The sequence below is a fragment of the Tamandua tetradactyla genome, chromosome 2 (assembly GCF_023851605.1).
Source record: "Tamandua tetradactyla isolate mTamTet1 chromosome 2, mTamTet1.pri, whole genome shotgun sequence".
Taxonomy (NCBI): Eukaryota; Metazoa; Chordata; class Mammalia; order Pilosa; family Myrmecophagidae; genus Tamandua; species Tamandua tetradactyla.
Window position 1 is genome coordinate 75,115,810 of NC_135328.1, and position 12,266 is coordinate 75,128,075.

A 12,266-nucleotide genomic window follows, 5' to 3' on the forward strand; every position below is an offset into this window, starting at 1 on the left:
AACACAGTGTGAATATGCTATTAAAGTTAAGTTAGTATCAAACCAGATGACTATAGATTTAGATGTTAAATTTAAGCCCCATGGTAACCACAAATAAAATATGAGGAAAATATGCCCAGAAAGAAATGAGAAGGGATTCTAAAGGGTTCACTACAAAAATGAGAAAAGGACTGGAATAGGCATTTCTCCAAAGAAGATGTACAAATGGCCAAATGGCTCATGAATAGATTCTCCTAACATCATTATTCATTAGGGAAATATAGATCAAAACCACGAAGAGATACCACTAACACCCATTAGAATGGCTAAAATTAAAAAGCAGTAAATAAGAAGTGCTGACAAGATTGCAGAGGATTGAGAACAATTGTACATTGTTGGTGGGAACATAAAGTGCTGCAGCCATTTGGAAAATAGTTTCATGATTCCTCAAAAAGTTTAACATAAAACACCATGTGACCCAGCAATTCCACTTCTACATATACCCAAAAGAACTGAAAATAGGGACTTGGACAGATATTTGTACACTGTTCATTGATTGCAGTATTATTCACAATAGCTAAAGGCAGGAAGCAACCCAATCGTCCAGAGTAAATGAATGGATAAACATACAAAGGAAAATTATTTGTCCCTCCAAAGGAATTACATTCTTGTATATGCTACAACATGGTTGAACCTTAATGACATCATGTTGAATGAAATAAGTTAGACACAAAAGGTAAAATATTGTGATTACACATATATGAAATATCAGAAAATGCAAATTCATAGAGACAAAGAGTAGAGTATAGGTTACCATGGGCAGGAAAGGAGCTAGAAAGGGAAGTTAATGTACACTGGGTTAGGACTTTTCTTTGAGATAGGGAAGGTTCTGGTGGTAGAAGGCGGTGAGACTCGCATGAAGTTGTGAGTGTGATTGGTCCTACTGTGTTGTGTATTTGGGAGTGATTGCCCAGACATTGGGTGTAGGATATAGGGTATGGTAATGGTTAGCTCTGAGAAGCTACATTTTATAGTGTTTTGTGTCAATGGCTCCTCCTAGAGAACAACTCTGAACAGAATGTTTCAAGCCCCCGGGAGTTGGGAAGTACTGTAAACTTTGATTATAGTAACAAAGCATTGGGAAACATTTCTCATCACCCCATCATAATTCAATTAAAGGACTTTTCTGCTTTCTGGGGCTATCCTGTTTTCCTATGTGGGCAAGAGTTAGGGAAAAGAAAAAAGAAAAACAATAGAAACTGAGCTAAGCATAAAGGATCCTTCCCGTAGAGTGCCCCCACCTCATTTTGGACAAGTCAGTTAGTAGTTCCCTTGTGTGTATACATCCTGTCTCATTGCCTCAGACTATGTGTGTCTTTGGACATGAGCACAGATGGGAGCCTAGTATGGCTTGTTATGACTCAGCCAGTCATTCAGCACTTCTAAGTAGTTCTTGGTGACGGGTGCATGAGAAAAGCCACTGTCGTGGGAGTCACCACCTCTGAGCTCTCCAGGCCTGAATTTTCCATCTATTTGGTTGCTTGTCATATCTGAAGCTCAAGTTGGGAGACTTAAATAAAAAGATGAATGAGCGATATCATTAAGTATGCAATAAAGTGCAGACATTATCTTCCTAGGCTTTACTTACTCTGTAAGACTGAACGTTTCTGTAGGAGATAAAGGTTACTTCCCCAGGCCCTGGATCTGAGAGCAAAGGTACGGTGAAGACACTGCAGAAGAAGAGACAGTAGTAGCTGCACTACCTTTAGCCTCCCCTCCCTTCTAGGTGGAAATGGTACAAGAGGGTCCAGTAGTTCTTTTCTCTAATTATTTCATAGGGATTCACACACCACTGATACTTCTTTTTGATGAATTCACTTATTGGAATTTTGCTGAATTCCTCTCCACTCAGGAATTCAATGGTGTTGACACAGATGATATTGATATGGAGGAGTTCATAGACTCACTTAGCATCTTTGCTTGAATCAATTTCTGTAGGTTGAGTATGGGCCCAAGGCAAGTGCCATATGCATTGCACCTTTCTCCCCCATCATAAATTGCAGAATACACCTGTGGCACAAGACCCATGAGTATCCTTGAAAAAAATAACCTAGGATTCCACCAAACACATAAAAATCACAGCAGGGCACCTCAATCCCCAGGGACCAACTGTTTGCACTGAGGACAAGAGCCTGCACATGGTCATATAGAATGGATGGAATAAGGGCAACAACATCACTCACCCAGAAAAAGAGAGGCCCAGCTAAAAAAAAAAACCCGTGCAGATATTGTCTTTATGTTCAAAGATACACCCCCAACACGCTTCTATGGCAATGACTCCAAAGGGTTTTACAGTATCCTCATCAATTACAAAATGAGAAGTGTGGGTGTATGTCCATGTCTGTATCTGTGTGTCTGGCATGCAGGGTGGGGGTGGGAGTGCTATGATTAGTGATAATGGAAATGATCCCATTCCTTACTACAAGCCCAGTCATTCTTGCCCCTCTTCCATGGTTTTCCTCATTTCCACATTGTCATGCTCCATATGCTCCCTACCTGTCTTATTTTTCTGCAGGCACCATGGTTACTCCATGAACCATCCCATCATTGAAGGCCTTCCCCTACAGTGATGCCTTTAAGTCATATGTCAAGTAGCCTCCATGAGATTCAGCTTCCTTATCCCAAGGCACCTAATCAGCAGAAAGAGTTCATCCTTGAATACAAAATTTGGTTGAAGAAAGATGAACCTCATATACATGGCAGATCTTTACTTATTTATTTATTTTTCACATGGGGAGGCACCGGTAATTGAACCCAGGTCTCTCTCCAGCATGGCAGGTGAGAACTCTGCCACTGAGCCACAGTTGCCAGTCCACATGACAGATCTTTAAACAGAACTTACATTCTTATTTGGCCTTGCCACATCCATCCAATGATCCACTTCAATAATATCCCCCAAACACCTTCTTCTCTATAGTTCACCCAGCTCAATGCCTAATGGACAGTAGCCAGTTTTTCAAAATTCAGAAATCCACTGTTTTCTGAAAAAAATTATCTTATTCCTGAAAATCTGAGCTGCGCTGTCTTGTGGTTGATGGGAAATTGAGCATGGGCCAATTTTCTTGTGCCTGCCTTGGGATCCAGCTCTCCCCCAATGGCTGGAGAATGAGCTGGGTGCTACTTAAAGAGATGTGGATATTTCTTTCTCAAACCTGATAATGAGTGTTCCTTCCACCCCCTGGTTTGCTCAGACCTTATACCTACTCCGCCTTGCCCCTTCTGCTAAGCCAAAAATACAACCAGGAGTTCTGTATTCCCTGCTACTTTAGAGCATGTTACCCAAGGACAGCAAAGGGAATTTGGTGGCCAAATGTGCATTTTCATTAAGGCTAAGCTAAGAAGTGGGGAGCACTGCTCATCTCCCCAGTCTTCATCAGGAGCAGAAGCTGGTGTTTGTGTTATATGGGAAACTGATACAACCAGCTATTAAAAATTATTATAAAGCTACAGTGTTTTATAAGAGCAAAAATAGAAAAACAAATAGAGCAATGGAAAACAATAGAATTGAGAAACAGGCCTCATATATAGTCACCTGATTTGTGATTAAAGTGCCACTACAATTCTGGAGGGAAAATAAGCTCTTTTCAAAAAATAGGTCAGGGCAGGCGATGGTGGCTCAGTGGCAGAGGTCTCGTCTACCATGCTGGAGAGCCAGGTTCGATTCCCGGTGCCTGCCTGTGCAAAAAACAAAAACAAAAACAAAAACCCCATATTCAAAAAATAGATCAATTGAAGGTCCATATTACCCCTATTTCACATCATGCAACACAGTAATTGAAGATTAGGGTCACAGACCTAAATATGATAGCTAAAACTGGAAAGATCCTAGGAGGAAAACATAGGGCTGTATCTTCTTAATGACATAGGCATGTACTTTAATGAAAGACAACATGACAGAAAGAACATTAAGTGATTAAAAAGAGAGCCACAAACTGGAAAATGTTACTTGTCATACATTTCTCCAACGAAGAACTCATACCCAGGCTATATAAAGAAACTCCTAAAAATCAGTAAGAACATGAGAGAGTGCTCAACTAAAAACGGTCAAACATTTGATCAGGCAGTTAACAAAAGATCATATCCAAATATCCAATACATAACATCATTGCTGGTCACAGAATGAAAAAAAAAGTCATACCATGACGCATGCATCAGAATAGCTAAATTAAAAAGCATTAAATTAAAAAACTAAAATAGACTGAAATAAGTATTGCTAATAAAAGGGCAAATTAGTATGGCTTTGGAAAAGAGCTTAGCAATATGTATAAAGCAAAGCATGTAAGCACATATCCCCTGACAGAGCCATTCCCAGTACATATTATTGGTCAGGTCTACTAAGAAAAATCCAAGTATGCACATAACATAGTAAGCCCCTCCTCCACCAAAAAAACAAAGCAAATGTATATCACCAGTAGAATGGATATGTATATATAGTATATATATTTTATATATTCAACCAACAGTAGTACATAGCAATGAAAAAAATGAACTGTTGATTCACTAAACAAGGTGGGTGATTCCACAGAACTAACATTGAAGAATAAGCTAGATATTAAAGAGTGCCTGATGTGTGTTTTCATTTATAGGAAGTTCAGAAACCAGGCAAAATCAATCCACCGTGACAGAGGCATCAGATTTGTGGTGGATTTTTCATTAGGAGAGCACAAAGAGCATGCTATAGTGACTTTGATTCCTCTAGTTTGTTTCAGAATTTTCTATATTTATAAATACTGCCAGTACAATATTAATACTAGAAAGGAAAATAGGTATTTTTTATTTTAGCTAAATTCGAAAGGAATATATATGTTTTTAAAATTCCCATGTTTAAAAAGAAACTTGCTGATCTTATCCATGTGCATTTGTTTATTCATCATTAATTTGGAGTCTTAAAAATAATGGTGAATATTAATTCATTTTTTATAAATGACTCATCAACATATTTAAGATAACATTATTTTTCTCATGTTAAATATTGATTGTTTTAGATTGTTTCCAATAGTTGGATCAAAAAGAAATGTTATTAGTAGTATTATCAACGGGGATAACTAGTTTTAAAACAATTTGGACAAAGGTCTTGCATAAGTCATTTCAATAGAACAACAAATAAATACATGGGAATCTAGAATAAGTAAATAATGTGAAATAAAGAGGGGAAAGTTAGCTTAAAAATGGTGATGACAGCATACTCCCCATTCTGTACTGTTATTTACTATCTACCTTGACTCTATTAGAACTTCCATAAAATTGTTTTTTAACTGGATTTTTAATTTTTTTCACCCTGATTTTAATAGGTAGAGCCTTTTGGTTTATCTCTTTGCTGAGAAAGGTATTTGAATGGCTGAGTCTTATAAAAAGAACCTTAGCTGTGTTATAATTTTAAATTTAGTGAGCATAACATCAAGTTTTTGTTTTCTGTTTCAAGTAAACATTGCAAGGAAGAAATAGTTGTCCATCACTGTGTCTGGATGACTGGGAACAAAAGGAAAACAAATGTAAGTCTGAACATGTTGAAAGTGACAAAAGTTGTGGACCTCCTCAGCTGAAAAATGATGAAATATAATTTATTGAAATTCAGTGCAATCAAATTGGGGACTAAAGTCAATGGCGAAGGAGAAGGATAAAGGGCAGAGTGAAAGTTAAGCAAGGTCAGCAAGCTGGCAGTTTTGGGCAGGGGACCAAAGGAGAGTAGTTCTTGTCCAATAGTCTTCAGCTTTGAAAGACCAGCCATATGACTGTTCCTTTACTGTTGTTGTTTTTTTTTTTCTAGATATAATCAGCCTGGAGCCAAGGAGAGGGAATCTACCACCCAACTCACAAGAAGCTCACTTTAAAAAACAACAGTTTATTAAATTACTAATTTTATCTGACAAGCTAATGAATATTAGTTTTGGTGGAGTGAACTGTGTCCTTTAGAATAAAGGAAACTTACTTGTAAAACTCTTGAAAAATAACTGAAATTAGCAAGCAAATGGGTTAACTTTGAAGTTCATTACAAAGTAATATTAATTAGAATAATGATAAATTACTATTTAATCCAAATAACAATCATTTAAATAAAATAAAAATTTAAATGTTCATGTTTTGTGCCAATTCACTTATTATTTGAAAATGATTCTCAGAAAATATATTACAAAATATGAAAAATTATTCATGATACATTAACCCACATTCTCCACCAGGGATCACATTATTTCACTCCTCCTTTCACAAACAATATTCCAAAAATAATTTTTTATGTATAGTATACCTAATTCCTTTTCTTGTGTTTACTCTCCTACCTACTCCCATTGAGTTTCTGTCCCATTAAGTCTACTTAACGGCTCCTACTGAGGTCACCAATGGCTTCTTATTTCAGATCCACTGGGAATTTTCCATTTCAATGTCCCTGAAGCATGACTGTCTTTTAAGTCTCTTTTTCCCTTCATTCATCTTTCACCTTACCTTTCCCTATTTGTCCTACTACCTGCACCACCCATTCCACTTCCATGCCCTTTGTACACTGTCCTTCTCTTCCTTACTTTAAATGTTGACCTTGGGTCTTCAGGATGAAGTGTAGGTCCCTTGTCATTGTGCACTCTATTCACAAGTGACCACATCCATTCCCATGTCCTCATTATAGTGATACAACAAGAATCCCAAATTCTTATCTCTACCCATGGCATAGCTGTAAATTATAGATTCACATTTCCAATGGCCAATATGACTTCCACATTTACGTATCCCAGGGCTGAAGGGACATCTACAAGATTTTTAGTTTCCCAGCATCATTTATACTCTAAGTTATGAGTATGAGAACATCATTTACCTTTATTTCTCTTTGTGGTGTTCAGTGTCGTTGAAATTAAGTAAACGTTAGTACTATTTTAGGTTCCTTTCAGAAGACTAAAGTTCCAACAATGCAGGAAGTTTATTTGCTTTATTCATCTTTATTTCCTGATGACAATGATATAATTTGTTGCTTAGGTACTCAATTTATACATATAATGTGAATGGAATGAATGAGGAAATGAATTTTAACATCTATTTTTCAATGTGGTTTACAACTCTAGGATTTGAATTTTGTTTGTTTGTAGAATAAACATATTCAAGAAATTTTCTTTAATAACAGTAAATAAATAAGACTAAACATAAATTTAATAAAATGGAAAGGTGAACATGTTTTATAAGTTTCAATGCAATGCAAAGGTGAACATGCTATTATATGAAAAATATAAATATTATAAGTTTACAAAGCCAGAATGAATCAATAAACATAATTAAATAGATGATATACATAAATAAACAAATAAATAAATAATGGACTAATATCAGGGCAGTAATCTCTTAGGAACTGGTGCCCCTGGCACTGAATATTTTTAACATGGACTTGATTTCAAACAACTGTTTTCTTTATTTAGTTCAATAAATCTTGTGACATGCAGAAGTAAGAGCTTTTTGAAAAACAAAAGGTATCCACATCAGGTGATATGGCATATTAGTCAATGAAAATCATTCCAAGATGAAGCCAGGTCTCCGTCCTTACTTCTTAATCTTTCTTGCAAATTGGTTGATGACAAAAACACATCTCCTAAGTTCCATTCTAACAATCTCCCAGGCACAGTGACTATGTTTCTTCTCTTGCAGATAGAGATGGATTCCCTGGAAGTATCTCCTCATGGCCAGTGTGGGGTCCTGCATTCCCAGGAGAGATCCTTCTTCTCCCATCTCCTGCAGCAAACAGGTCTCAAGGTCCTCCAGCTGGCGGTGAAGTCCTGAGAGGAGTTGTTCCAGGAGGGTCGTGTTCCAAACAGCAGAGGAGGCCTCTGTGTGGAAGAGGTTGAAGATCTGCTGGAGCATCTCGTGGAGGACAGACAGGGCCTGGGCCTTCTGGACCCGGCTGGCCTCCACCATCTCCTGGGGGAATCTGAAGTCAGTCCTGTCCTTCAGACAGGAGAAAGGGGAGATTCTCCTCATCTGGCCCAAAAGCATGAAGGTGTTTTTGCTGACCAAGACATGATTTTGAAACAGACCACAGCCCAGAGATGAAACAAGGCCAGAGCTGAACACCACCAGGGCCATCAGTAGAGAGAGCAGGAGGGCCATTGGGGAAATTGGGGATGCTGCTGGCCTGGCTGGGTTGGGAGTCTGTGTGAACCTTAGACCCTAGGTTCTCTGAAGATGCTCTCCCTATGCATGGTTTTTAAATAGGGAACTCAAAGATTTTCATTTTCTAAATGTTCCTCTATATTTTACTTCCATTTTTTGTTTTCATTTACATATTACATCTTCTCTGTATCTCCTGAGAAGATGTCATCAATCTATCTTCAATTTTTGCAATAGAAATTTAATTTTCTCAGTCAACTTTGATGTTTCAATTCCAATGATACTTATTGATTAAATGGAAAGTGTTTTAAAGTCAGAAGTATATGTATGTATGTAAATACACAAATACACACATGCACACACATTTTATATATAAATATTGCTACTTCTTCTGGGAATAAGTTTTAGTCCTCATCCTGAGGCCCATTTTTATCCTCCTAACTTTTCTTAGGAAGTCAGGCTCCCTCACCCTATGGTTTCTCTATTTTTTAAGGATTTACCAGACCATTTATGGCAAATAAATTCTTTAAAACCAAAGACTGAGTATTGTTCACTATTTGTGTCATAGCAGAGGCTGATGAGTATAGTGGATTAGCTTCTCCGCTTTTTCTCTTCCTTCTAGAATGTATCTGTGTGTGTCCATGTGGTTATGCACCACCAGGGCCGCAAGGTTAGGATTAAAATAGTGCCCTTTATTTCCATAATTTTGTTATTGGATGTCAATAGTGCCCTTCAAGCTGTGTCAATATCCCTAGCAGTAATCCTAGTTTTTCTTAGGTACACATGGGTGTAGAGATGCTAATGCCAAGACAATCTTATTTGCAGCTCTTTCCTAGCACCACCTCACAAGGCAGTTGTCACATCTAGTGACACCCTCTCCTCTACATGACAGAGTGTCCTCAACCTGAACTCTCCTGGACTCACTCTGAGAATCACTTCACTGCATCCAGATGACATGAGAACTCCTTTACTTGGGAGGATTTTTTTTTTTTGCCAAAATCATTAATCCTCCAGGCTCCTCTGCCTTGCCTCTAAAGTTTGTGGGAGGGACCCTGCTCTTCAGTGCTGACCCCTCTCCTGACCCATATACATGGATCAAACATGTCAACAGCCCTCAGTGCTAACAGCAAGTGTATGTTGTCCATGTTGGTGGAGGAATTAGCCAAATGTGATCATTTTACCTTTAGAGGACAAATAATTTTTATTTTGTGAAATGCTGCTTTCATTTTCCAACTCTTTGACTTACACTATTGAGCGCTTATTATGCACAAAGTTTCTTAGGGGGTTACGAGGGATACAATGATAATATTGCCTCCTAGGGGAAGCTCATGTTACAGAAAGTAGTAATCTTTAGTTGTTCATCCAGTCAGCCTCATTCTCTTGGGTTTCTTTGCTCCTTTGTCTTTGTTTCGCTCTGTGAATGCAGGTACGTAAGGCTATTATATAAAGGAGAAATAGCCTTCTTTACTTGTTCATGATTTTTCTTTTTAAATTTTTGTAACTTTTATGTTGTGTTTTACTTGTTTATCCTGCTACTGCTACATTACTTTCAATTTCAAGCTGAGATGAATACAAAAAGGAAAGTAAAATAAGGCGAAGGAGCTGTACTATTTTTCTCTATAATTATCAAGACATCAGATTTTTGTGTCTTATTTCAATTTTCCTAGAAAGCAAAACTTGACAGTTGTTTGTGGACAAAAAGGGGGAAAAATGTAAGTCTGAGGTCATGAAATTGAAGACGGAAGGGACTTTTTAGCTGACAAAATGATAAAGTATAACATAGCCAAAATTCAGTGCAGCAAAATTGGGAACTAGTGGTTATGGCAGAGGGGGCAAATAAAGGCCAATACTGAAGTAAATAAAGGCCAGAAAATAGCTGCTTCTACCAGCGGTGCAAAGAAGAGCAATCCCTGGTTCAACAGATGGCCTTCAACTTTGCAGGACCAGGCACTGGACTTCTGTTCATTTAATCCAAATGTGAACAGCTCTAAGGATAGAAGGGGTCACACCAACCAACTGGCAATGGATTAGCAACCAAAGCCCCAATTGCCAGAATACTAATCATTTCTGCAGGGTAATGGATATTCCCCCTTATCTGCATGCTCTACCTACTTAATAAATCCATTCATGCAATTAAAGGTTTGTTTTAAGAAATCTAGAATTAAAAGAAAGAAATTGGATGACCCCAAAAGATTTTGCTTCTAATCTGGTGAAGGTGCTGTCTGCCAGATTTCTCCACTATAAGGTTATTATTTTTCCCTTCCCATACTCTATACGTCAGAAGCATATCACTAATACCAGCTCATACTCAAAGGGAGGTATATTAAACCACACCTCCAGGAGGGAGGAATATAAAAAACTTTGTGGATATGCTGCAATTTTTCAGCAACCCCTGTGAAATGAGACACACAGACACATGAGACAGACAAGATGACTGCAGCCCCGAAGAGCTTCAGCTGCTTTATTTTATATCCTTTCTCACAGCTCTTTTGCTGACCAAGCCTGCTTTTCAGTATATTACTTGTTACATACAAGAGATAGCTAAAAAAGACCTTGGGGCTTAAAAAACAAACATTCTGTCCCTCTCAGATTGTCCTCCAAGTAAGCAGATAACAGTCTCCACAGTTTACTACCAAGGCCACTCTGAAGCCATTCACTCCCAATAAATTCCTCAGGTTTTCTATTAACCCTTTGGCTCCTACATGGATATATATTTAAAATATAGCACTGTAATTAATCAGTACTTTGGGGGAGAGACTTTGAAACTACGCATTATACTTTTCCTCTTTAGAATTTCACCCACTAATTTTGGCATTCATCAATAGATCTTGCCTGTATCAATTGTTTCAGTGATGTTCAAATGGCGAATTTCTATTTTTCTCATTCTTCCAATTTCATAATTGGAATTCTTCTATAAGAAAGAGTTGTCCTTTCACCACAATTTATTTGTTTATCAGACAATTTACAAAACTCAATATGAATATATGGATATTTATTTTATTTCTTGGGTTATAATCTAATAGTATCATTATTTAATTTGATGTTGCAGTTGTTCCAACTTAAGCTGTAGGTTGACTCGAGTCATCTTGACATGCGCCCATACTTATTGGCTTTTGTTTTAGAGCACTTTGTGTTTTCTGGCACCATAAGATGCTCCAGGCTCATCTTGCATTTCCCCTGTCCCGCCAGGAATTAATCATTTCTCTGAGAAACTTTAGTTGCTTTTATTGGAGATTGATTATTAATAATGAAGATCTGGGGCAAGATGTACTAATTGTTACTAGTAAAAAACTGCTTGTAGGACTTCTCTGTCACATAGTTAAAACATGTATATATGTATACTAACTTATGTATATGCACACAACATATTTATATTTGCACCTGTATCTCTGTATACATACTGAAATAAACATGAGTATATACTGAGATCTCTGGTCCTAATCCAGCACCTCAAATCCATTCCATCCTTCCCTTGTAGCTTACTTTTAACTTTTTTCCCCAATCAGGAGAAATCTGGCTTTCATTAACTACAATATATTTACTTATTTATTCAACCCTAATGTACAAATATTTTCAGAACTAATAACCAGTACCTCTGTGAAATGCAGATATACCAGCTAAAGTATTTTTGTGTACAATCATTTTGTCTTCAGTCTTACTGTATCTAGATAAAACAATGTTTGACAAAACATACAGAATACAAACCTAATAAAATATGAATATAAATTATGGCGTTACCAATTTCTTAACAATGGTTACCTCTTGGGCAGGGATTAGAATTTAGCAGTAATACCCCAAAGATTAAAGGGGATTTTACTATACTATTGATTGAATTTTTTTTTTTACATGGGCAGGCATCGGGAATCGAACCCGGGTCCTCTGGCATGGCAGGCAAGCATTCTTGCCTGCTGAGCCACCGTGGCCTGCCCTTGATTGAATTTTTGACCATTTTTTTCTCTCTCTCTCTTCCTCTCTCTCATTATATATATATATATATATATATATATATATATACACACACATGCACACACACACACACAAATATTATTAAATTTATACAGTCTTTGTTTAATTATTTTAAAAAATATTATAAAATGCTGTGTCACCATTCAGTCCCCAAGTCACACTCAACATAGTGGCTCCTC

General features: G+C 37.3%; 1 protein-coding gene and 1 long non-coding RNA gene across 5 annotated transcripts in view; one reads left to right on the top strand and one right to left on the bottom strand.

Annotated features, from left to right (window-relative positions):
- The window catches only part of LOC143673484 (uncharacterized), a 112,780-nt gene extending 106,758 nt beyond the window's left edge, over positions 1–6,022 (top strand). For all 4 annotated transcript variants that reach the window (XR_013170396.1, XR_013170395.1, XR_013170397.1 and 1 more), the window contains 2 exons: positions 5,462–5,531; positions 5,807–6,022. This is a non-coding gene — a long non-coding RNA (uncharacterized LOC143673484). The remainder of the gene's footprint in view (positions 1–5,461; positions 5,532–5,806) is intronic.
- Positions 6,023–7,557: 1,535 nt separating this feature from the next.
- Positions 7,558–8,121, bottom strand: LOC143660807 (interferon omega-1-like). The gene has a single exon (XM_077134194.1). It carries the CDS (start codon positions 8,119–8,121, stop codon positions 7,558–7,560), a length of 564 nt encoding a protein of 187 aa, XP_076990309.1.
- Positions 8,122–12,266: the final 4,145 nt, after the last annotated feature.